The 27,934-nt window shown below is 43.3% G+C and overlaps 1 protein-coding gene across 1 annotated transcript in view; it reads left to right on the forward strand.

Moving 5' to 3' along the window:
- Window positions 1–27,934, forward strand: part of PTPRT (protein tyrosine phosphatase receptor type T) — a gene marked incomplete at its 3' end in the record, with an annotated part of 923,104 nt that overhangs the window by 478,982 nt on the left and 416,188 nt on the right. Inside the window, exon 8 of the mRNA XM_012558679.1 lies at window positions 15,598–15,894. Coding sequence (XP_012414133.1) covers window positions 15,598–15,894 — 297 coding nt within the window. The remainder of the gene's footprint in view (window positions 1–15,597; window positions 15,895–27,934) is intronic.

Raw genomic sequence — 27,934 nt, forward strand, 5'->3', positions numbered from 1 at the left:
TACCTCACACCATGCACAAAAACTAACTCAAAATGGATCAAAGACTTAAATATAAAATCAAAAACGATAAAGATCATGGAAGAAAAAATAGGGACAACGCTAGGAGCCGTAATACATGACATAAACACAATACGAACCATAAGTAACAATGCACAAGCACCAGAAGAGAGACTAGATAAATGGGAGCTCCTATAAATCAAACACTTGTGCTCATCAAAAGACTTCACCAAAAGAGTCAAAAGACAACCTACAGACTGGGAAAACATTTTTGGCTACGACGAATCTGATCAGCCTCTATCTCTAAAATCTACAAGATACTGCAACACCTCAACAACAAAAAGACAAATTACCCAATTAAAAAATGGGCAAAAGATATGAACAGGCACTTCGCCAAAAAAGATATTCAGGCAGCTAAGAGTCACATGAAGAAATGCTCACGATCATTAGCCATTAGAGAAATGCTGATCAAAACTACAATGAGATATCATCTCACCCCAACAAGGCTAGCCTTTATCCAAAAAACACAAACTAATAAATGCTGGAGAGGTTGTGGAGAGACTGTAACATTTATACACTGTTGGTGGGAATGTAAAATGGTACAACCACTTTGGAAATTGATTTGGCACTTCCTTAAAAGCTAGAAATAGAAGTACCATACGGTCCAGCTACCCTGCTCCTTGGAATATATCCTAGAGAAATAAGAGCCATCACACAAATAGATATATACACACCTGTGTTCATTGCAGCACTGTTCACAATAGCAAAAAGACGAAACAATCTAGGTGCCCATCAATGGACGAATGGATAAATGATGGTGTATCCACACAATGGAATACTACGCATCGATAAAGAATAACGATGAAGCTGTGCAACATCTTATAACATGGAGGAACCTGGAGGTCATTATGCTGAGTGAATTTAGTCAGTCACAGAAGGACCAATATTGTATGAGACCACTATTATAAGAATTCAAGAAAAGGTTTAAACACAGAAGAAAACATTCTTTGATGGTTCCGAGGGTAGGGAGGGAGGGTGAGGGTTATTTACTAACCAGATAGTAGATAAGAATTATCTTAGGTGAAGGGAAGGACAGCACACACTATAGGGGAAGTCAGCACAACTGGACTAAACCAAAGCTAAGAAGTTTCCTGAATCCAATCAAACACTTTGAGGAACAGAGTAGCAGGGGTACGGGCCGGGGAACAAGCCTTCAAGGGGACATCTAGGTCAATTGGCATAACAAAGCTTATTAAGAAAATGTTTTGCATCCTACTTTGGTGAGTGGTGTCTGGGGACTTAAAAGCTTGCAAGTGGCCATCTAAGATGCATCAATTGGTCCCAACCACCTAGAGTAAAGGAGAATGAAGAACACCAAAGACACAAGGAAAGTATTAGCGCAAGAGACAGAAAGGGCCACATAAACCAGAGACTTCATCAGCCTGAGACCAGAAGTAAGTGGTGTCCAGCTACCATCAATGACCGCCCTGACAGGGAACTCAACAGCGAGTTCCTGATGGAGCAGGAGAAAGCAGAAGTCAAATTCTAGTAAGAAGACCAGACTTAATGGTCTGAGATTGGAGGAACCCCAGAAAACATGGCCCCCGGATTCTCTATTAACCCAGAACTAAAACAATTTCCTAGGCCAACTCTTCAGACGGGTTGAACTGGACTGTGGGATATAAAGTAATATTCGTGAGGAGTGTGCCTCTTAGCTTAAGTAGATATAAGAGACTAAATGGGCAGCTTCTGTCTGGAGGTGAGATGGGAAGGCAGAGAGGATTAGGAGCTGGTTGAATGGACATGGGGAATCAGGGGTGGAAAGGAGGAGTGTGCTGTCACAGTATGGGGAGAGCAATTAGAGTCATATAACAATGTATGTATAAATTTTTGTATGGGAAAAAATTTAAAAAAAGAATGTCCTGGGGGCCATTGGAGGGCTCTCAGTTGTGAGCAACCTCAGCTTTGAAAAACCCCAGATCTCTGAATATAAAAAAACCCAACTTTCCACTCAGAAAGAGGTCATTATTCTGGGGGAGGGGCCATTGGAGTCAAATGATCAGATATTACTTTTGTTTGCTTATTTGATATATTCTAGAAACAATTTAAGGTCTCCGAGGGGCACAAACCTTTATTTTGTTAGTTTGTGTTTGACTGATAACTGAAAGGTTGGGTGGTTCAAATTCACTCAGCAGCACCGTGAAGAATGTGGTGGCAATCTGCTTCCATAAAGATTATAGCAAAGATAACCCTATGGAATTAGTTCTACTCTAACACATGGAGTTGCCATGAGTCGGAATGGACTCGATGGCAACAGGGTTGGTTTGGTTTTGGTTTAGCAGCCGTTTGACTTACACATGGTTTCTTACCAGCATCACAGTGATAGGAAATTAGCTACACTGAAGTCTGTTTCCTAAGAAGTGAAGTGTTTAGAATGTTTAATGCCTCACCCTCGTACCTCGCCTAGTAGTAGGTGGATTTTTGCCAACAGAGATGTTTCAGGTTCTATTTTTTCTCCAGCCTCTTTTTTTTTTTTTTTTAAATAGACAAGGAGACTTACCATGAATTAAGTGTGCATTGAAGTGAAGCCCATGAGATATTATAGGCTCACCTTCTCATCTCTTCTTTCTCTAGACACTGAAACCATGTACTTTAAAAATTGCTTCTCTTTTTCCAACCTGATTTCCTCTACCACAGAAGTAATTTTTAAACATTCTAAAGCTTTTATTTTCAGGCTGCAATCTTGTCTCTGTGTCTATTTAATTCTTCCCAGCGTTTGAGCACCTGAATGGTTGATGTGGCAGGAGGTGCGGCTGACCACCCTGCTTCCAGGCTCAGCAACAGACCAGGTGGATGCATCTGGATAGGGTGGAGAGGGAAGACCCAGGTTGGGGCCAGAACGGGGAAGCACAGCTTGGCAGCTAGGACCTCACTGATTTGTAGGCATGGGATGCCCAGGTGGAGTGAAGTACTGGGAGCGGAAGGATGGGGATGGGAAGTTCAGACAGTGGGTTCCTGCAGAAGTCAAGGTCTAGTTAGGAGATAAATCATACTATTTTAACAGAGAAGATTGTCTATGAAGAACTGTAAACTATCATCATTCTCAAATTGTGGGCTAAGGCGGCCCAGGACACCATGGGATATTTTAAATTATTGCAGAAAACACAGCATCTTCTGTCAGATGATCCCTGGGTGGTGCAAATGGCTTGCGTTCAACTACTAATCTAAAGGTTGGTGGTTCAGACTTGCCCAGTAGTACCATAGAACAAAGGCCTGACCATCTGTTTCTATAAAGATTATTATTGTTAGGGGCCATCAAGTTGATTCTGACTCATAGCCACCCCATGGGACAGAGTAGAACTACCCCACAGGATTTTCTAGGCTGTAATCTTTACGGGAGCAGATCACCAAGTCTTTCTCCTGTGGGGAAGCTGGGTGAATTCGAACCACCAACCTTTCAGTTAGCAGCCAAGCACTTCAGCCACCAGGGCCCCTTCCATAAAGATTACAGCCAAGAAAACACTATGGAGCAGTTCTACTCTGTAACCCATGAGTCAGAATAGGACAGCAATAAGTTGGGTTTGGTTTTGGTCTCTGTCAGATAAGGCGAATTACTAACGTGAGGTAGTCCACAATTTCAGCATTGGATTGCGCTACATGCCTTTCGGTGACTTCATATCTTTGCAAAGCTGGGCTTTCGGCAGTTGCTGTGATAAAAACCAAGTACTGCACGAAAATTAAGGTGGAGCAGGCAACAAAAGTGGCAGTGTCTAATCCGAATCCATAGTTTGAGAAGTTAGGCAATCATCCTAGTAAGTAATTGTGGTTATTTAAGAATCAAATACAAAATACTGCTTTCTCAAATAGCTATTAAGTTATTAGGATATAAATACTTAAGTTATTTGGACCTAACCATTTAATGAATAAGACTGTATTTCTTTGGGCTTAGGGTGCTGTGAACATAATTACTGAGATACCAAGGGCATCGTGAACCAAGAAAGTTTGGGAATCCTTGGTTAGCCATATTTAAAGAATTATCTAGGAAACTGAAAAAGTTAAGAGAACGTGAAGGTATTACACCAACGTAGCAACTGTGGGAAGCAGTTACTGCTAAGGCTGGGTAGGACAAAGAGAAGAGGCTGAAATTATGAAATCTTAAAAGCTGTGTGGTCCCCCGCTACTGCCCCCTATTGGCAGAGTCTGGCATTGAGCCAGGCGATAGAGCAGAAGTGTGATTTGTGGATTCCCAGCCCCAGTGTCAGAAAGCAAGGTATACAGAAGGGGTGTTTGGAGCCAAAAGACCACAGCTTGATAACGGGCCGAGGGCACTTAGGCTATAGTTCTCATGCTTACCCTGAGAACCATGACCCCTGTCAGTAGGTTGCCTTTCAAACCTGAGATGTATCTCACTCTTGGTTCCCCTCCCAGGCCCCAAGCTGCTTGACTGCAGGACCCATGAGATAGGGCTGCTGGCCCAGCCTAGGTTCTGCACTATCTTACATTCCAGCCAAGGTCACACACCCGTTCTATGTATGAAGATGGAGCAGGATACCTAACCCAAATCTGAGTAGAAAAAGTGTTTGAGTAGAAGCTAAAACTGAAGACCAAAGGATGAATGGAAACTAGGAGAGTGGTGGGAATAGAGAGGGGCAGGAAAAGTCACAACTTTTAGTCCAGTGTCACCTCCTCCGAGTCATCGTCCCTGGCCACTTGTAAAAACGGCTTGGGGGCAGTGCGTGATCTCCTCCAACCCCACAAGGGGGAAAGAGAACCAAGATCAACAGCACAAGGCTGACTGCCATGAGGTGGAGCCAGACAAGCCCCCTCTCTCCGCCATCTTTACTACTTCTGACACCAACTGTCTCTCGCACAGCACTCTCTATTTCTCTGCTGGGTTCGATAATTCATTGCAATCACCACACAGCACTCACAGACCACAGTCACGATTATGGGATTTATAAGGGAAGTAACAGTTACAATTCAGGCTCAGGAACATTCAGGATACGGTTCTTCCATCAGGACAGCCTCTTCCCAACCGTGCTCACAGGCAAGTCTCTCACTGGCCCTAGGCCTCTCCCCAAAGGCACTCAGCCTTCTCTCTCCATGGGCTGGATGCCCACGGCACCGTCTCCTGCTGCCAGGTCTCTCCTATCACCACTTCTTACTGTCTTCAGGGTTACAGCTTGCTCGCTCTCTCTGTCTGTCTCTCAGTCTCCTGCTTCCAGGAGCTCCTCAGTACAGGGATCCCAGGTCCACAGGACGCGCTCTCTGTTCCTGACTTCTTTCCTTGGTGGTGGTAGGATCCTCTTCTCTGCTCTGGGATTGGCTCTCTTTTAAGGCAAAACTGACCAATACCCTTGGCAGGCCACAATTACCCTATCACACAGTCCTGCCCAATCACCTGGGTGGGAGTTACAAGACCATGGCTAGAAAGACCACACAAAAGTAATCTATCACACCACACCACTATACCTAAAGGCCCTAGCTCACCATTTTAACCCAGTTATTCCCTTACCTTTCCTTCAAAACAGTTATTACAAAGAGCAAGTTTGTCTGCTCATGTGTTTGAGTGGCATTATGATTGTTTAGTCGGCATCCCACACCAGATTTTAAGATCAAGTGAGACAGAGACCATGTCTTCTGTTTTCATTACACTGTGTCCCCTCATCTAGTCTGCCACCCCATAGGTGATCAATAAATCTTTCAAGCTAAGCCATATTCAGAGAAAGAGTAAGAACTGTAGTGTCACTTGAGAGGAAAAATCAAGGAGGTAGTGGAAGGACCTGAAATTAAAGAAGTAAAATTATAGGCACAACCCCACCTGGCCCCAGTCTCCTTACCCTGCTTAATATTTCTCCACAGCACTTATCACCATCTAACATGCTATATATTTTTCTGATCTATCTTATATATCATTTCACTAGAACATAAACCTCATAATGGCAGAGGGGACTTTTGTCTGTTTGGCTTACTCCCTTATATCTAAGATAGAGCCTGGCACATGGTACAAATTAAAAACATATATATTTTTCAAAAGAATGAACTGTATAGTGCTTTGCTTTTGGCAAAGAATACTCTTACCACGCCGTTACAATGCCCTAGTTGTTATTTATATCTTAGGATGGTGGTGGTTGTTATTAGCTGCTGTTGAGTTCGCCCCCAACAACAGAACGGAACAAAATGCTGCCTGCTCCTGCACCGTCCCCACAGTCAGTTGCAGATCGGACCATTGTGAGCTCTAGGATTTTCACTGGCTGATTTTCAGAAGTAGATCACCAGGTATTTCTTCCTAGTCTATCTTAGCCTAGAGGCTCTGCTGAATCCTCTTCAGTATCATAGCAACATGCAAGCCTCCACTGACAGGTGAGCAGTGGCTGCACAGAAGGCACATTGGCTGGGAATCAAAATCAAACCTGAGTCTCCTGCATGGAAGGCAAGAATTCTGTCACTGAACCACAGCTGGTGGGATTAGGATGGTAGGAGGGACCAATATAATGTGTAACACCCAGAATGGCCTACTCATCACTCTGTAGGGATGTGTATGTGTGGTGGAAGGTGAGGGTTTGCTCTTCACTTGGGCAGACCACTCATGCAGCAGAATCTTGGTGGCCATTTGCTCCTTTGCTCTTAACTCCTAGATTTTAAATGTGCTGGTCCTTTTGCCTGGAGTCTAGCCTCTTCATCCTCAAACCACCCCCCTATACACACATACACACAAACTCTCCTCCTTAACCTGGTTAAATCCCATCTATCCTTTGCCCAAGGCCCCCTCCTTCAGGACAGCCTCCCTTGACCTCTAGCCTGTTACACTGTTGGGAATTTTTTTTAACGTATTTACTCTTACATGGTGGAATGTTAATGGGTAAGTTATGGGGTATGCTATAGCCCAGTGCTGTGAGTCTTCCAGTCAATAACATTCCGTCCAGCGGGTTCCGGTCAAGAAGTTCATACTCTGGAGACAACTCCAAATGCTCCACAGCTTGATCAACAAGCCTCACTTTGGTAATTAACATGCTGTATTGTCAGAAATTGGTTTCTGTGGTTAAAATCAAGGGCCTGTTGACCAGAATAAATATTAGAAATGGGCTCTAATTGGTGAAATTGAAGGTGTTCAAGATGTATGGGTTGACCAAAATATTTTTCAAACACTCTCTAGCCTTACATGATGAAGAACCACCTCCTGGTAAGACCTCTAGCCTTGAACCTTATGGATGGTGTAGAAGGCTTAATTCCTGAACAGTCCTGTGTCAGTCATTGGATTAGAAGGATTCCTGGATGCTCAATATAACTATAATCACCCCCAGAACAGGGGTGGACAAATTATAGCTCATGGTTGTGGCTGCCTATTTTTGTAAATAAACTTTCATTGAAACAGAGTCACGCTCATCTGTGTACATATTGCCTATGTCTGCTTTCAAGCTATGGCTGCAGAGTTGCGTAGTTGCAGGAGAGACGGTCTCACCTGCAAAGCTTAAAATATTTACTATCTGGTCCTTTACAGGGAGCCCTGGTGGCACAGCATTTGCGCATTTGACAGTTCAGCTGCTAACCAAAAGGTCAGCAGTTTGAATCCACCAGCTGCTCCTTGGAAACACTATGGGGCAGTTCTACTCTGTCCTATACAGTCACTATGAGTCAGAATCAACTTGGCAGCAATGGGTTTGGTTTGGTTTTTGGTTGGTCCTTTACAGAATAAGTTTGCCAGCCCCTGCTTTAGAATATTGTCACATCTGCCTCAGATGAATCTTTCATGAAAACTGGTGGTCAGATCACCTAAAAGGAGAGATTACTGGGACTTTAATGAGTTTATGGATGAAATTGTTTGACCTGTTTTATGCCTGCTTGCTAATAATAAACGTTTGTTAATGTATCTGTATAGTATATTTTGGTCTGAGACTTGCTTTTATTATTACCTGATAATTCAGTTGTGGGGGAATCATTAACCTTCACTCAGCTCAAATTTCCTCGATGGCTTCTGGTTTCTGTATGAAAAAGGACCTAAGGGTTTTGCATGAGTCAGGGTCACACTGGATTAGATGAGTTCCCAGCAGTAGGCTGGGTCTCTCCACCATATGCTACCCTGGAAGCCAGCACTTACCCTGCAAAAGACTCATCAGGCTTCATCGCTTTATTCTTCCCAATTCTTGTGTCTGTGTCGCCGTCTGGGGCATGAGTCCTATGAAGGGAAGACAGTATCTGTCTTGTTCACCTGCATCCCTAATGCCTGACCCATCACAGAGCTCTAAGATATGTTTGTAGGAAGGAAGGAACAGATACGGCAATGTCTGAAAGGGCATTAATGGAAGCTTGCTAACATCAAACTATAGCTGGTTATGAGCATGGGAATCAGGTCAGGGGTCCACAGTAGCCTGTGATGCCTGTTCTATTTCAATGGCTCCCCTGCCTCACCCCTTTTCTGGGCTTAGAGGAACACAGCTGTGTCAAGTAACATCCAGAAGTTTGAAAGACATTTTATCCATAATTCACCTCATAGTCCTAAGAACGTGGGAGTATTATCCATGATTTGCATATGAGAAAAATGAAGCACAGACACAGACAGGATAAGTGACTTAAGGTCTCAGTGATAACAGAATTGATGCTCTTTTCACCATGTCCTGTTGCCTCCATGTTCAGTAAGTATTTTTGAATTAACAAGCAAGTCAATGAACAAGTGAAATTACCTACCTTCTCTATGGCATTGCTACAAGAGGGTCACAATCAAGTCACCTTCTCACAAGTCAACATTCTCCAACCTCAGATGATTCTAGTTGTCAAGACAGGTAGGACTCAGTGACTCTGGACTGTAGGGGTTACCAGTATCCCAAAGTGAAAAATCTGGACTTCTGTCCTTGCCTACATTCATAAGATATCCTTGGTGATATCCAACAAATTCCTGCCCATCAAACATCTGCAGTAAATCGCAGGAGGTGGTGGATAGTAACCAAGAGAGTGGGTTTGGATGATGCTGGAAGGAAGACGGATTTTAATTTTGTTCCTTTTACCTTTTTTTCGCTTTGTGTATCATTTCCAGGCAGAAATTGCAAATTAATGGTCACATCTATCTGTCAACGTATTACTGCTCTTGCAGTATCAAATTATGTTGGCAATAATGTTTCCAGCTGCCTAGGACTGCAATGCAATTTAATCTGAAAGGAACTCAAATTGCATCTCCAAATGGATAAAAAATTAATTTTACGTACAAGCTATCCACCTCCACATTTTCAGCCCCGTGTCCCAAATTATCTCAATTTAGGTTCAACTTTGAACAGTACATGTTACAGCCAACTCCAAGTGCAAAGATGAATACATAGCAAATTTATGAATTGTAAATTTGCTTTGCTGCTCCTTTTTTAATAAGATGTTCTGCCTTGATTAAGGTCATTAGGAGATTCTACAGCAATTGCCTTTGACAGCAGGGACCCAGGCTGAGTCCATATAGAACAAAAAAGGCATGGATTCTGACTTAACCATGATTACCCATAACAATCAGAGTGTAGAGAACCCTGATACTAGGTCCTTAATCCTGGTTTGATTGTCAACTACTAATTTATTTACTTACCCTTTTATTTATTTATTAAGCAGCTGTAGGTTCTGGTTATCTACAGGCTGACAGGTTGGCAGGGAAGGTGAACAGGAACCCAACATATAAACAATTACCATGCAATTTGATAAAGGCTATGGCAGAAGTACGCTAACGTGTTAAAGAAAATAGATAATTGTGGCATTAATTCTGCCTGGGCGAGGGAGGCTGTTGGAGAAAGTTACAAGTAAATGGTGACATTGGAGCTGAGCCCTGACTATATTGAATAGGAGTTTGCCAATCGCATCCCAAGCAGAGGGAATGGCAGGGGCCAAGCATGGAGGTGTAAAAGGATTCAGGATGCAACACTTTGCTTTACGAGCACAGGGCTCAAGGGATGAGTAGTGAAAAATGAGACATGAGGGATGGGACTTGGAAGTGGGCACAAGCTGCAGGCCGGGCTGAGGTATTAGGTGGAAAATGGTACTTCTGGTTGGGAATGATACTTCAGTAAAGCTGGACGTGGAAAGGGAGAGATGTGACCAGAGGTTAAGATGACTAATCTACCAGAGGCAGCAGCAGGAATGAAGCAGCAGTTTCTGAAGATATGAGTCACACACCTGCCTCTAACATGTGCAAGAAGACAAATGGGTCTGGGCAAAAATATGAATGGAGGCCTGCAAGTCCTTTCTCTTCCCTTTTCACTGGACTCCATTCCTCTTCACAAAGGGCCTCATGAACATGTGTGTGGAGACCTCAGTCCTCATGAGCAAGTTCTGTCCACTCCCCCAAAGAGCCATCCTTTGACTACTCCTCAGGCCTAGGGGTGCCCATACATGGAGTATGGCCCACTCTCGAAGGACACACTAAAGGAAGGGGCTCACACAGGCCCTGGAGGTGAGGTTGGGGGCCACTGAACAGGGAATTCTGGGGTGTCAAGAACCTGAAGCTTGGCCCAAAAGGGTCAGCACAGGTGCTGAGTGGGCACAACCATAGTCCCCTGGCTCCTTGCTTCAAGAGGAGGGCACAGCCTGAAGAAGGCCAGAGTGGGCCCTCTGTGTATGGGTCTCAGGATAGAACTCCTTTTGCCCAAGTCTAAACCAGAAAAAACCAAGCTCGTTGCTATGGATTCAGTTCCAACTCACAGCAATCCTATATTACCAAGTAGAACTGTTCTATAGGGTTTTCATGGCTATCATCTTTAAGGTGTGTGCAAAGTGCATCCAGAAGGTGAGCCACTGTGATTTTCCATCAGAGGGTGATTTTCCAGCTTCCCAGACAAGTCATACTCTCTTCCAATTGTTTGCCATCTTCTTGGCCTGTAGGCTGTTACTCAAGAAGATCATATGGACGAGGCCTTATCTGGAAGCAGAAACCACAAGCTCTGGGCTTGGACATATTTACCCAGGGATGTAAATTCAACAAACCAATCTCCACTGCACACAGAAGGCTTTCTTAGCAATTTCCAACTTGTTTGCACCAATTCAAATGTAAACTTGAGACTCTCCCTGCTTCAGGCAATTATTGGATCAAGAGCTGAGTTTGGATGCTGAGGTTTGGAGGGTCAAATTAAAAGCACGAATGCTTCTATCACTCATTTTGGAAACTACTTTCCATTGTGTAGGATTTCAGGACATTCTCTTGATTGAATGCAGAACAAGATATGTTCACGTTAAACACCCGCTGACATGCTGGAGGGACAGAACAGGGACTACAGAGTCAGGGGGTCCGAGCTCAGGATCACCCATGGTGGACAGGTTTCATAAGAGCTTCCAGACTGTGACAGACTAGAAAGAAAAGCCTAGCAATCTACTTCCTAGCATTATCGAATTAAAACCCTATGGATCACAACAGAGTATTGTCTGATATAGTACTGGAAGATGTGCCCCTAGGTTGGAGGCACTCAAAATACACGGTGGCCCCAACAATAGACTTTAGCATACCAACAATCATGAAAAAGGCACAGGCCTAGGCAATGTTTCATTCTTTTCTACATGAAGTCACTGTAAGTTGGAGCAGACTCAATGACAACAACTGCCCCTCAACAGACCCTATGCATGTGCCAGGGTTGCTGGCCAAACAGGACACATTCCTTGTCCTAGAAAGGCTTCTAGCCTTGAGGGGAGGTTGGGGTGGGGTGGGGGAAGGGGAGACAGATAAATGAACAATCCCTGGAAAGTGTGGCAACTGACGAATGTGATGGAAAGCCATGCGAAGCGCCGTGGGGACTTGGCTGTGTGGCCCTGGTTAAGTTATGTCCCATCCCGCAGCCTCAATTTCCCTATACCTTAGAGTTGTTTTTAGGATGCAAGTGCCAAGTATAGCACCAAGCCCAAAATTGCTGCTTAATGCTGTGAATTGCCCTTATATTTCCCTTTGACGAATGGCAACCAATAGTGACTAACACTAGTACAGAGTTCTAGAATTTTCAAACCACTTGCACCTACATGTATCTAACCCAAAGGTCCACCAGAGGCGTCTTGCCTTTTACATGTGAACTGAGATTTCCTCGAACCTTTCTGTTTCCATAGCCTAGGGAGCCCCTAAATCATCACCAAAAATTTGTGAGTTCCCTTTACCTCTGGCCCCTGTGTTCCCATGGGGTATCTTGTTTGGCCCAGGGCATGCAGGCATCAGCCCTTACACTAGAATCCAAGGAATTCAATCACAGCAACATTTTTGTGGCATTTTGAGGACCTCACTGAAGATCTAGGAGTCACATCAGGATGGTCACACCCAGCATTCTGCCATCTTGTTCACCCCCCTACTGCTCCTATTCAGTCCCAGCTCACAAAGAATACATTTTCCCTTCTTCTGAAGACTCAGCACAGCTGACACCACCATTCTGGGAATTCAGCTTCTACTCCAAAGAAACTTATGGCATTTCTCTAAGAAAGGCAAGTCTCTCTAAAAGTAATCCCCACTGTAAGCAAAGGCATTTTTCTCTCCCTCTTTACAGTTCATTTTATACTCATTAACAACCCTCTGAGATTAATGTAATAATTTCTACTTTGTAGATGAGGAAATGGAGGTTCAGAGATGGTGTGCCCTTACCCAAGGTCACACAGCCAGTAAGTGCCAGTGTCTGGCTTCAAGCTCTGCCCGACTCCCTCCTCTGTGCCCTGTGTGACAACAGTCACACACTCTTTTGAGGCAGCAAGTGGCTATCCCCATATCTTGACCTTCCTGCTCTAGGAGGAAGTCTCTGCTGTGTGGGAGGAAGACTTGCAATTCCCCTTACCTTCTTGGAAAAGGTGCCACTGCCTGCTCCTTCCTTGAGAAGGAGCAGAAAGGTGTTATGTGCACAGCTCTGCAGGTGAGCTACGGGGAGCAAGTCTGCTTGCAAAATACCATCACAGGCGAAGATCAGGGGCAGGCAGACTGAGGCCAGCGGTCAGTTTAGCACTAAGTGTGTCTGAGTTCCAGCAGTGCCCTCTCCAGCAGGTTCAGCCACTTCCAGGGCTTCAAACCTGTTCATTCAGATTCAAACCTTTGCTGAAAAATTGCATTTCTAACAAGGTCGCAGGCGACACTAATGCTGCTGGTTAGGGACCAATTCTGAGAACCACTAGTAGAGCAGTGGTTCTCAAAATTTATCATACATAAGAATCACCTGGGGATCTTGTTAAACTGCAGATTCTGATTCAGTATATCTGGGGTGGAAAATCAAATTCTTAGCAGGGGTTAGAACTGGAACCAACTGGTTCGAAGCCCTAACCACTTCTGTCTTAGAGTTCTCGGCTTTCTCACAACCTCCTCCCAGGTCTCCCCAGAGCCTGATGACTATGACATGCCCCATATCTATGTTCTTTCCCAGGATGCAGTCCCTGGTGGTATCACGGTGCACAGGGGCAGATTACCCAATAAGCAAGGTAAGCACAGGCTCACTTATGCTTACTTCCTAATCTATAGTGAACAATTTCACATGGGATGTGGTGAAAAACATGTGAAATTGCTCACTACGGATTAGGAAGTAAGCCTGTGCTTACCTCGTTACTGGATCATCCGCCGCATCAGGGATTGTAAATTTGAAAAAGTGCTGTGTGGGCGGGAGAGAGACAGATGTCAGCCACACCTAGAAGCAGAATCTTTGATATAGTGAAAAAATGTGAAATTATTCACTACAGATAGTCTGGTAAGCACCGTGCTTACTTTGCCTATTGGCTATTCTGCCCCTGAGGGAGCAAACAGAGGCTTTGACTCTCCAAGATGTCATATCTCAGCTGTGCCACTCACTGTGTGGCTTTAGGTCAATCATTTCAGCTCATGGCACCTGGATTTCCCTGCGATGAGGCTGCCCGTGCCTTCCTCATGGGCTGTTTGTGGTCTACAAAATAGAGCATACGTTCATTCAACTGGTCCTTACTGAGAGCCTTCCGTGAGGGTCTCTGGGCTGGATACAGGTGATAGGATGAAAAGACATCATCCTTGCTAAAAAGTGTTTACATTCTAGTATGCAGGAGCATTTTTAAAAAGGTATCATAGTGGAAAAATGGTGACTATACAAGGAAACCGTAAGCACTAAGAGAAATGGCTACTGACTTCTGCCCAAGGGGTCAGCAGAGAAGTCCTCACAGAAGGGGCAACAGAAACTGGGGCTGAAAGCATGAGAAGGGATTGCCGAAAACCCCAGCTAGAAGAAAGGCAGAACTGGCAGAGGGCAGGAGGGGGGACAGGTGCTGCTCCCCTTCTCCTAGGTGCAGACGCAGGGCCTGCCAAGACGCTTCTTTCCAGCCCCCTCTGGCCAGGCACATCTTCATACTTCACACACTAGACGCAAAGTCAGACAGACACAAGTTCAAAACCTCACTTAGCCACTTTGCTAGCCTTACTACTCTGTACAAGTCCTCAACCTCTCTAAGTCTCGGTTTACTCATCTGTAAAGTGGGGTTGGCAGTCCTGCCCTCACAGGGTGGTTCAGTTCTAGAACCCAGCAGCCCTGCGGCTGGTGCTCCATACAGCTGCAACCTCACGGTGCAGTGCCAGTATGTGTTCACCCAGCAGCAGTATGAGGCCGAGGAGGTCATCCAGACCTCCTCCCACTACACCCTGTGAGGTCTGCGCCCCTTCATGACAATTTGGCTGCCGCTCCTGCTGTCCAACCCCGAGGGCTGGATGGAGAGCGAGGAGCTGGTGGTACAGACAGAGGAGGATGGTGAGCAAGCGGAAGACATTTCCTCTCTAACCTGTGGCTGGATCAAACATACAGAAGTGGTTTAGAACTCCAGCAGCCTTCTAAATCAGTATATCCCCGAAGTGTTGTGTGTGTGCTCTGGATGGTACCCAAGATATGGTTTTGGGTGGTACCCTGATGAACCTTTTAAAAATTTACAATTTTGCATGTATTTTATCCTTTTAAGTTTTTTAAATTGAGGCGACATTCACATAAAATTAACCATTTTGGGCAGCTCCTGTCCACAGGCAAGATGAGAAGGCAGACAGGGTCAGGAGCTGGTTGAATGCATGTGGGAAATCCAGGGTGGAAAGGAGGCGTGTGCTGTTACAGTATAGAGAGAACAGCTAGGGTCACATAACAATGTGTGTATAAATTTTTGTATGAGAAACTAACCTGAATTGTAAACTTTCACTTAAAGCACAATTTCAAAAAATTAACCACTTTAAAGTGAACAGTTCAGTGATTTTATTACATTCATAGTGTTGTGCAATCACCATCTCTAATATCAACATATTTTCATCACCCCAAAAGGAATCCCTGTTCCCATTAGGCAGTCATAGTCCACGTTCCCTCTGCCTCCAGCTCCTGGCAGTCACCAATCTTGCTTTTATTTTTATGGTAAACAAGATTTATGGCAAGTAATTTGGGTCTTCCCTTTATACAAGGCTATGTTTTCTTTTAGATGCATGCATTTAAATAAGAAGAAGGAGATTGATTTAAAGAAAAATGTTCATTAAATTATACTGCATGCAGCAAACATCGTGGAGGCTGTGGTTGAGTGGTTGAGCTAAGTCTGGAAAAGCTGCCTTCCTCTGTTTCCAGTGCACTGTCACCTGCCAGGGGGCACCCACCCCGCCTTTCTGATACCTCCTCAGAGCCTGTGTCTTGTGTGTCTGTCTTGCAGACCCAGTGCACGGCCCACAGAACGTGGAGATTGTGGACATCCGAGCCCGGCAGCTGACGCTGCAGTGGGAACCCTTTGGCTATGCAGTGACCCGCTGCCACAGCTACAACCTCACGGTGCGGTACCAGTATGTGTTCAACCAGCAGCAGTATGAGGCCGAGGAGGTCATCCAGACCTCCTCCCACTACACCCTGCGAGGCCTGCGCCCCTTCATGACAATTCGGCTGCGGCTCCTGCTGTCCAACCCTGAGGGCCGGATGGAGAGTGAGGAGCTGGTGGTGCAGACAGAGGAGGATGGTAAGCAAGGGGAAGAGCTTACTTGGGGACGGGAATGTTGAACCTGCTCATGGGCTACTCCTGTCAGTTAGGAAGCGTTTTATTTTTCTCCCGTTCTCTATCTGCCTCTTTTCCAAGGCCTCCAAAGAAGGACCATGCAGGCTGTGCCTTGCACAACTCCAAGGGGACAACAGCAGCTTTGCCATAGATGCACACTCACATTTGACCCTTCTGTACCCTCTTCCTTCTCACTTTACACCACCTTCTGTGTCCATACTGATGACCCCCCAAAGGGAAAGAGTATATCATACTGTTTAAGCATGTGAACCTGGGAGTCAGACAACCCTGGATTCTGCAAGAATTAAAATCAGAAAATACATTTAACCCTTTTGTTACCAATTTTTTTATTTTTATTTTAAGAAATGTTTTGATGGCATGTGTTTTCAGTATTGGAATGCATGCTTAGTAAGTAATTGGGTGTATTTAAATTTTCGGTTGGTAATATGGATTTTGAGAAATATGATCTGGTAATACAAGCCACCAATATTGCAAGTGGCACTCTGGCACCACGGATCTGTGGGATGATCATATACAAATAAGAACTAAATAGAGAATTTGTTGTGAGCACCTTTGCATTAGGTTACATGGGGAACCTCTGGTTTTCCAAATACGACACAGAAGAACCATAACAAACTCATCAGGACTCCGAACTATCACACAGGAAAGCCATAATTATACTTGCAAGCCTTATCTCACAGAAATAAAGGGGGAAAAAAAGGAAAGGTTTACAAAACTTACACATGCAGGTAGCATCATCTAATAGAATGCTCAAACTACACAACAAAGAGGCTCCAACTCCTGTCTTCACGCATTTCAAAAGGGATCCACCTTGATGTTAAATGCATTAGAAGTGGAATAACGTACTACCTATGATGTCCAGACACATAAAAAGTAGCTGGTATACCATTAAACCAATAGTAACTAAAGACATAAAGAGCTCAGCACACACATTTGATGTGTCCAGAACCAACTGTTCACCTGGATGTCCTATAGTCCTCTTACACTCAAAGTATCCAAAAATGAACCAACTCTTATACACTGACTCCTCTCCTTGTGTTCCCTATCTCAGTAAACTGCATGGAATAGCTCACGATAGTGACCTGAACATCAGCCTGGATGCCCCCATTTCTCCCACTTACAAGGTTCTGATTCAGCTTCCTGCAGGTTATCTTCTAGCACTCCTCTTAACTTTACCAAACCAACCAGATGCCATTGAGTTGACGCCAACTCATGGTGACCCCACGTGTGTCAGAGTAGAACTGTGCTCCATAGGGTTTTCAATAGCTGATTTTTCAGAAGTAGATCACTATGACTTTCTTCCAAGGTGCCTTTGGGTGGACTCAAGCCTCTAACCTTTCAGTTAGCAGCCAACCACATTAACCATTTGGATGCACCACCCAGGGACTCCCCTCTTAACTTTAGACTCCAGGAATATGGAGCTGCTTTTACTTCCTAGAAAACATAACTCCTCCTGCCTCTCTGTCATTACCCATGCCATTTCCCTTGCTTGGAATGAACTCTCCCTCCATGTTTGTGGACAAACTACATTAATCTTTCAAGTCTTGGTTCAAATGTTATTTCCAGTCTTTCCCTGACTGCCCCAAACGGAGTTAAGTGTTCCTTCCCAGGCTCCTACTGCCAATGGCATGTAACTCCTCCACAGCAGCTAATTTATTTATGGGTAGATGGAATCTCCTGGTTGTAGGACTTATCTAGGAAACACTTCTTCTCCATGGCCATGTTTGGACTCTCCCTGCGCCAGGCTGACTCAGGCCTTGTAAAGTGTCTTTAGTTAGCTCTCCGCGATCAGGTTCTGAGAACAGAGTTTGTATGCAAGTGTTTTATTAAGGAAGTTTTCCCAGGGGAGACTGAGAAGGGAGAGGGGGAGGCAGGACAGGAAGGGGACAGAGAAGAGGAGGATGCCAGGCAAAGATGCAACTCCAGCCAAGTCCAGTAAACGGTGACTGCAACCTGAGCCTGGAGGGGAGCCCTGCAGGGTAGGCCATGCACCAGTAGTTCAGGGCTGGGGTGTTTTGGGAAGTAAATTCTCAGAACTTCTGGCTCTCTGCTTGTGCAGGCAAAGGGTAGAGGGGACAACAAAGGGATCAGAAAGGATCTGGGCAGAGCCCTATCACTGTCAGCCACATAAGGCAAATGCTCTATTGACCCAGATTAGTCTTTGGAGCTTCAGGACAGAGCCTCTATAGCGGCAATCCCTCTGGTACCCTTGTATCACACAAGCAAGTTCCAAAGAGCCCGGACTTAGGGTCCCTGCTGGGCTCCAAACCCACATCCTCAGCTGCAAAGCCCCACAGGGAGAGAGAGGAAAGGGTGCCAGCCTCTTCTCACCCTGTCACCCGATACTCACTTCCCCTAGTCCCCTCCTAGAACTGGAAGTTTTATACCACCTACTTTATGACCCTCCCTGACCCCCTTCAAATTCATGCTTGAATCCACCCTCTCCACAGCCCCTACATGCTGTGCTTAGGTCATCTCTGGAAGCAGCAGCAGCAGTGGAGACCTAGCCTCTTGTCACCTTAGATCCCCACCTTCCGGTTTTGCAAAGAACCTTAGTCCTTTGTGGATACAGCTCTCTGCCCACAACCAACTTCTCTAGTAGATCTGAATGCTCTGCTTTCTGTGAACCCAGCCCCACACAAAAGAGAGAGTTGGGCATCTCATCTTGGCTTCATTCTGCAGCCATATTAGCACCCCCGAGCTGTGGTTCTAGAACTGTGCTCCATGGTTTCCCTAGAGCTGGTTCCGTTGTTTCAAAAATGCACAGCCCCTTATTCCAGCAGGGAGGGTGATGCACTATTGGATAAGGAAGACTGTGGAACCATACATGCCAGGATCAAGGTGCTTAACCTCTCAGTACTTGGTTTCCTCATCTATAAAATGGAGTTAATGATAGTACCTACATTTTGTATGTTATTATGAGGATTGAAAGGGATGGTATATAAAGGAATTGGAATAATGCCTGGCAGACAATAAGCTTTCAATATATGGACTTATTATGTTTGCACTAAATCACAGACCAAATATATCTTGACAAAGGAGCCTCTAGCACAAGCGACCCAGAAACCACTAGCAGTCTTGGGAAACTTCTTCAGAGATCTAGACGTCCACTCTAAGTGGCTGTAGAAAATATAGCATGGACTCTCAAGGAATGGCGGTGTTCTCAGTGCCTGATTTGAGAAACAGAGACGAGAAGGGTAGTTCAGTGACAGATGTTCACAGGGAACCCCCAGTTGTTAGACAGGAAGCAGCCAGTGGTAAAAATCAGTGTGAAAATTCAGGACTCAGCAGATGGACAGTAGGATTTGGTCAAGGAGCAGCTCAGACACTTTGTTCCAAGGTGCTTTGCCCACCTTGCCTACTTTCTGAGGATTTACCTACATGTGCAACAGCAAATCCCAAGTCCCATCTTTAAGGCCCGCCTCAACCTCTCCCAAAACTTCCCTTTCTCCTTGTCATGAAAAATCATGAAGCATTTATCAAAACAATGTGACAGCAGCAATGCTTTGAAATTAAAATTTAATTAAACACCATTAATAAAACATCAGTTCCTACTCTACCAAGGCATGTGGAAATATTAAAAACACCAACCATACAAGACACTAGTCCTCAGTCCTGAAGCCCCACCTCAGGAACCACTGAGGCAGGTCTTCTGAGGCAAGACTCAGAAGAATGCAGGCACCCTCTGTGGGCCGGGATTAGGTTCCAATCTTCCTAAAGAAGTGGGAGGAGGCACCGTTGCGGTTTGCTGGGCATCTCGTCCACCTTAAGCACAAGCTAAGGATGGAGCATGGATCTCATTGATTAACTGAAACTCCCCTCAGGGAGCCAAAGAGCAACCTCTCGGATTGAGCTGACTGGATTCATGCTTCTTTCAGCAGAGCTACAAAATTGTCTTCTGGGGAATTTGTAGAATTTATAATTTCAGCATCCCAGTGCCTTTGAGGGCCCACAAAGCAGTCCACTGCTGGAGAGACAGGCTCATAGCCCCTGAGCTCTGTTGCTTCATCTGGGAGCAGCTGTTCATAGGAGACTAAAAGGGCTTTTTTATGTTTCCCTTTTTTGCAAAGGTCCCAGACAAAACAAGAGCTCACTTATTTAGTGGTTACTTCTCTAGTTTTAACCCTGTGGGGCAGTTCTACTCTGTCCTATAGGGTCGCTATGAGTCAGAATTGACTTGACAGCAGTGGGTTTTTCTCTACTTTTAACTATCCAAGCCACAGCCAAGATAGTGAAATTGAATATATGAACACCATGCTGGTGGTGATCTTATGTTGCCTACCACTTACTGAGCACCGACACTGTACTAGGCACCAAGCTGGGTTCTGTCCAATGACGTGTGTGCTCCTTCGCCCGAGATTTCATTTGGAAATGTTTCAAAGCCATGGAAAAATTGAAAGACTAGTACAAAGAAGACCTGTAGGCCTTTCCCCTAGATTCAGCATTTTTTAACAGTTTGCTCCATTTACTTTTTCATATATATATGAAAAATATATAACAGGAATTGAGTAATAAGCCCCAATTTACTCCACAAGAAAATGAAAAATAACTGAGCTCAAATGTAGTAACCATGCCAATAAAATAAACCAATCATTTTTATGATGAAAATTATTTCACTATACACTCATGCATGTATACATGTACACATGCATACATACGTATACATGCATATACATATATACACACAGGTATACATATACACATATTCATACATGAATGCATACATATATAAGTGTGCACACACATGCATACTTCAAATACATGTGAGGGTGACCAACTGTCCTTGCTTGCCCTGACTTGCTCAGTTTTAGCACTGAAAATCCAGTATCCCAAGAAATCCCTCAGCCCTGGGAAAACTGGGATAGTTGGTCATTTAGGTGACCAAAATATAATATTGTTTAACTATTTGAAAGTAAATTTCAGAAGTCGTGACACATGGCCCCTAAACTCTTCAGCATACATGACCTAAGGATAAAGACCTTCTCCTACAAATGCACGATACCATATAACATTTTAAAAACTTAACATTCATTTTAAAATAACCTCATAAATAGTTCATGTTCACATTTCTAATAATGTTAAACCTCGTTCTATGTGACAAAACCAGAATATGACACATTTTTGGCAAAAAAAAAAAAATACTACACGGTGGTGAAATATATTTCTTACTGTATCATGGCAAAACCAGTTGCTGTTGAATCAACTGCGACTCATGACAACCCCACGTGTTTCAGAACAGAATTGTGTGCCATAGGGTTTTCAATAGCTGATTTTTCAGAAGTAGATCATCAGGCCTTTTTTCCAAGGCATCTCTAAATGGACTCCAACCTTTCAGTTAGCGGCCGAGTGTGTTAAACATTTGCACCACCCAGGGACTCCGTATCATGTCAAGAGGTACATAACATCAGGTAGTCCCTTTATTGGTAATGCTACATTTGTCACTTGGATAATATGGCAATGCTACATTTATCACTTGAATAATATGGCAATCACCCAACCCCTCCTCTGTAAATGCAGTACCTTTTTGCCTTTGTAAATTAATAGCTAATCTGTGGAGTGATACCTTAAAATTGCAAATACCCTTGTCCCCAGTAATATTTTACTCAATGGTTTCAGCACTCTTTAGTAATCCTTGCCTGAATCAATTATGACATGGGTGCTTACAAAAAGGATGATTTTTAAATCATTCCCTCTACACTTATTAGCTTGTATTCTTCTTTATAGAAGATCTTTCCTCTCCTCATCCCCACTCCCATTTTGGTGTCCCTACGTAAAACAATTTTTTTTTTTATTCAATGTATTAAAAGCCATTACTATCATTATTCTGGAGCCCTGGTGGTGCAGAGCTCATCTGCTAACCAAAAGGTCGGCAGTTCGACTCTACTAGCCACTCCGTGGAAACCCTAGGGGCCAGTTCTACTCTGTCCTATAGGGTCACTATGAGTCGGAATTGACTCAACGGCAATGGGTTACAGGTTGTCATTATTCTTTTTGATGCCAAATTGTACCAAATATGGCCTGTGGGAGTTGCTTCAAGCTGGGTCCTAGGTCCTTTTGATACATCCTCATTAGTCTTTCTTGCTTTCTTGGACAGCACATTATTCTAGACTATTCTTGTAATGTTCCTAGCCCCAGACCTGAAATCAACCACTTATCTAAGAATTTCTGGTTGCTTTCAGTGGGAAATGATATTTTGGCACCAAGATACACATCTCAGGTATGCTCAGTGGGGTGTTGTTGCCTCTAGGCTCTTTAAGTAGGCAGAGCTAGGGAATATAATGTATCTGTTTTAAATCATGAGCACATACTGATCCAGATCCAACACCTCAGGATTCTTCTGCACTTTCCTTTATTCCATATATTATTTCTCCCATGGTGACACCCCTGGCTCCCAACAGCCACATACGTTTTCATTTGCCGCATCCTACAATACATACAAAACCATTCCAGAATTACAATGCCAATCCCACCAACAAACAATAAAACTACTAAGTTAGGTCAAAGATTTCTTTTTAGATTTTTCTGTTCTTATACTGTATCATACGGAGGATATATAGTCGGAACACTGTGCCACAAATTTACTTGTCTTAATTCTTCTCTCTGTATGGTTATCCTATCAATTTGATCCTCAATTAGGCTCATTTGTTTTAATTTTAGGGTTTGCCTTTTCCTCCATCCTTTTTATTTCATTGTTTTTAATATGCAAAATAGTTCCATGGTTCAAAACTCCAAACTATATAAAAAGATTCATTCAGAGCAAGTATTGCCACTACCCCTACCTCCTTCACCTGCTCCTATCCACACCTGAAAGGTAACCATTTCCATTCATTTTGGGTTTATCTTTCCTATTCATTCATTTTGTAAAAAGTAAATAATATTCTTCTTTCTCCTATTTCTTATATAAGAGGTAGCACAACACATATTCTCTGCATCTTGTATTTTTCTGTACTTACTATATCCTAGAAATCACATATCAGTTGATAACAGATTTTTCCTTCTTCTATGTTAAACTGCATGGTAGTTTATTGTGTGGATGTACCATAGTTTACTCAAGCAGTGTCTTAGGGACACTTAGGTTGTTTCCATTATTTGCAGTATCACCAATAATACTGCAGTGAATAACCTTGTACATATGTTGTTTGGTATTTGGAGATTGAACGCTAGGAAAGGACATCATGGTTGGTAAAGTAGAAAGTCAACGAAAACAAAGAAAACCCTTAATGAGATGAATTGACACAGCAGCCAAAACAATGGACTCAAACATACCAATAATCGTGAAGATGGCACAGGTTTGGGCAATTAAGTTTCTCAGGATTACTAAAGTATACAAAATGCAATTTATTTCCTCAAGGTTGGTTGCATAACAAAGTAGTGAATGAAGCTTGGCTCTAGCCCAGATCTGTCTGTATCCAAAGTATTTCTTGAATTACTCTTTTCTTCCACTACCTGGTAGATATGTGGGTGCTGAAAGGCTGCCACATTACCCGTTAGTGGCCAAGCCAGGGTGTCATGGAATGAATTCTGTCCCCTCAAGATATGTGTCAACTTGGCTAGGCTGATTCACAGTGTTGTGTGGTTGTCCTCCATTTTGTGGTCTGGTGTAATTATCCTCCATTTTATGATGTGTTGTAAATCCTAATCTCTATATGTTAATGAGGCAGCATCAGGGTGGGGTATATCTTGAGTCACACCCTTATTCAAGTCACACCCTTGCTTGAGTCAAACTTTTTATCTTACAAGAGATAAAAGGAGAGAGAAGTGAGCAGAGAGTGGGGGACCTCACTACCACCAAGAAAAAAAAGCCAGAAGTGCAGCGTGTCCTTTGGACTGGGGTCCCTGAGCTGAGAACCTCCTAGACCCAGGGGAAGAATGATGTCAAGACATATAGAGATCTCCAAGGAAATCTAGGCCCACAGATGTTGAAAGGAGACAAGGACCTTCCCCGAGCCAAGAGACAGAGAAAGTCTTCCCCTAGAGCTGGCGCCCTGAATGTGGACTTCTAGCCTCCTAAACTCCTAGAGAGTAAATTTCTGCTTTTTTAAAGCCATCCACTTGTGGTATTTCTGTTATAGCAGCACTAGATACTAAGACACAGGGTGTCTAAGCCCCAGGCCAGAGCTCTTTCTACCTCACTACATACCGCTTAAGGTGGTCTTTTTCTGTTATACATAAGGTTACCATGAGTTAGTGCCAACTTGACAACAGTCCATCCCTAAACGCTCTGATGCAGATGCTACTGATGCAGTTGTGCAATCCTATATCTGGCCAAAACCTTCCAAACACTCTTTTCTGCTTAATTTTTTCCATAGCACTTATCATCATCTGAAACACTGTATATTTATTACTTTGGTTTATTATCTGTCCTTTCATCAGGAATGTAAGCTTCATGAGGGTGGAGAATTTATTTTGTTCACTGATGTATTTTCCAAGCACCAAAAACAGTGCCTGGCTCATAACAGGTGCTCATTAACTTTTTTTTCCCTTATTTTGTTGTTGCTGTTGAGAATATACACATCAAAACATACCCCCATTCAACTATACTCATGAACTATTTATTGAATGAATTAATGAATAAATGGAAGGAGGAATGGAGAGAAAGACTATCTAATATCAATATCCCTGCCCCTTTCATATCACAGGCTCCTATTTATATACACTGTCTAAGAAGGTGGGGATACGTATAATGTTTTTTAAGCTGTATGCAAATCCAACTCATACTGGCTGCGAGAGATGATTATTAGCCTTTCTTCCCACCTCGGAGTTCACTAATGCCATGTTCACTGCTTGAAATCAGCTGTGGTGGGGATATTTACACCATGGAAATAGGCAAACAAATTAGAGCTCTCCCCCACCCACTGACAGCTGATTGTGAAATATTTACTAGCACATCATTGTACAGTCCCATAAAAGGCTATATTTGATGGCTTTAAAATATAAAGATTTATCTGGGGAAAAAATACTTTTCCTCCAACAAGACTGGAAAATATGAGTAAATTGAAATTGTCTAAATCTGTCTTTTCTCCAGAAGATTCACTTACAGACTCGAATGGCCTCTGAATCATTCTCAAATTACTTATATTTTCTCAAGTTAATTCTGAGCCTTTTTATAATGAACAACCAACTAACTAACAAATATGGCACCTGGAATGGAAGGGCAAAAAATGACCTGGACAAGACCATCGGGAAGGGAAACTCCTGTTGACTGTACAGGGCTCTGTGCTTTTATATATGCCCATATTACTCTCACAACTTCCCTCAAAGTTCACCATCATTAACCCCACTTTTCAGATATGGCAATGGAGGCAAGCAGAGTAGAGGAAAGAAGAGCAGAGGAGAGAAGGAAACTTTCCTTGGTAACACTCTGTCCCTTTTATGCTGAAAATTTCCCTTAAATTACCACCTGACTTGAAGGCACAAGAAAACATCTGGTTTAATTATAGTGAATTTACATGAACCTACTGACAAGAAGCATGGTTAAAATTAGCAATTTTAGTGTGTTGTTTTTTTTTTTTTTAAGAGAATGAAATTATAAAGTAATTAACCTTTGTTGTAGAACTCTGTCAAAAGGATGGAAAGGCCCATGCTGTTAGATAGAAGAAAAAATGAAATTGTGGAAAGGGAAAATGCAGATTTGTTAAAGAATTATAAAGAAAAAAAAGGGGAGGGGGTAAGGTGACACAAAATTAGAAGACAGGGCAAAAAAGTAATTTTTCACCAAGAAGTCTTTCCACAATGAGAATGAAAAAAAGCGAGAGACCCAGTTTAATCAAAAGAAAGGAGTAGTTCAAAAAATACTCTGGATCCCAGGAGGATCTGGGCTATATCCAAACTTCATTCACTACTTTGTTATGCAACCAACCTTGAGAAAATAAATTGCATTTCGTATACTTTAGTACTCCTAAGAAAATTAATTGCATTTCATATACTTTAGTACTCCCATCTGTGAAATGGGGATAATACCACCAATCTCTTTAAGGTATACTACTTGAAAGTCTATAACTTATTATTAAGTCTTAACTTATTAAGAGCTATGCTAAATGGAACCAACTCAATAGCACCTACCAACAACAACATGCTAAATGTTGTGTGGCCAACATTAGACATAGTAGACAGCTTTTTATTCAAGGGTGCATAACTAGGAAAAACTGAACAAGACATCTATGAGAAAGTTGTTTATCATGAGCAAGAGATTTTAAATAACCTTTAGGCCCCTCTGTAATCTCAGTTTCAAACATGTCACTCTGACCATGGCTCCTCTCTTTTCAGTTCACTCCCTCCAGTACAGTAACTCCAAAAACTCAACACCACCAGAACCTGCTACCTGCGTTCACTCCCCTGTCCACTCAGCTTAAATTCTTTGGCCAGTCATTCCAGTCACTCCCTTCACTCCACAGCCCCACTCTCACATCCAGGTACTCACAAGACCACAGCCCTGGTTGCATTTCATTCTCTGCCTATCCCTGGCTGTCTCTTTTGTAGTTGACTGCACACCACGAGACTGCTTCATTTTAAAGCCTTAAGCATTTAATCGAGCAGCCCTTCAAAGCTGCCCAATCATACCATATTTCCCAGATCCTTTCATTTCTCTACTCACCAAGAGAACACTCCTCCCTTCTTCAGACCTCCAACACCTCTGCCTCTTCTCACCTTCAGTTGATGAACTTGTTGCCCATTTCACTGAGTAAACTGAAGCCATTTAAAGAGATTGCCTCCAGCTCTTATAACCAACACCTGTGCCCACATACTCAGCCTTCCCTCCCACCTCCTGTTTCTGTGGATGAACAGTCTGTTTTCTAAATACAGGCCAATCTCTCTACTTAATGCACTAAATCCTATTTCCCTTCCCCTACTTAGGACATTGCTCCAGCAATTGTCCCCTTTTTACCCTACATTAAATTTTCCCTCTATAGCAGATCATTTTCATCACCTTACACACAAATTGTTTCTACTATCTTAAAAAACAAACAAACAAAAAACCAACCAACCCTACTTTTATCTCCTATACTGTCCCATTCACTCTATATACCCACTTTTCTCCTTTCTCGACTACCACCCATCTGTCAGTCTGTCATACTGTGGTGGCTTGCATGTTCTGTTATGCTGGAAGCTATGCCACCAGTATTTCAAACACCAGCAGGGTCACCCATGGACAAGCAGGTGGACAGATTTCAGCGGAATTTCCAGACTAAGACAGAGTAGGAAGACAGGCCTGGAAATCTACTTCTAAAAATTAGTCCATGAGAACCTTATGGACCACAACAGACTATTGTATGACATAGTACTGGAAGATAAGCCCCCTAGGTTGAAGGCACTATGCAATAGCCACAACAATGGACTCAAACATACCAACAGTCATGAAGACGACCCAGGACTGGGCAATGCTTTATTCCCTTATACCTAAGAGCACCATTGCATTGCATTGGGCAAATCTGCTATAAATGACCTCTTTAAAGTGTCGAAAAGCAAAGATGCCGCCTTGAAGACTAAGGTGCACCTGACCCAAGCCATGATATTTTCAATCACGTCATATACATGGGAAAGCTGGACAATGACTAAGGAAGATCAAAGAATTGACACCTTTGAATTGTGATGTTGGCAAAGAATATTGAATATACCATGGACTTCCAAAAGAATGAACAAATCTGTCTTGGAAGAAGGACAACCAGAATACCTCTTAGCAGCAAGGATGGTGAGACTATGTCTTACCTACTATGGACATGTTGTCAGGAGGAATCAGACCCTGGAGAACGACATCATGCTTGGTAAAGTAGAGGTTCAGCGAAAAAAAGGAAGACCCTTAACAAGACGGATTGACACAGTGGCTGCAACAATGGGCTCAAGCGTAACAACAATCATGAGCATGACGCAGAACCAGGCAGTGTTTCGTTCTGTATATATATATAGGGTCGCTATGAGTCAAAACTGACTCGACAGCACCTAACAACAACAACAAGAGCACCATAAGTCAGAGCCAACTCAATGG

The sequence above is a fragment of the Trichechus manatus genome, unplaced genomic scaffold, assembly GCF_000243295.1.
Source record: "Trichechus manatus latirostris isolate Lorelei unplaced genomic scaffold, TriManLat1.0 scaffold00008, whole genome shotgun sequence".
Taxonomy (NCBI): Eukaryota; Metazoa; Chordata; class Mammalia; order Sirenia; family Trichechidae; genus Trichechus; species Trichechus manatus.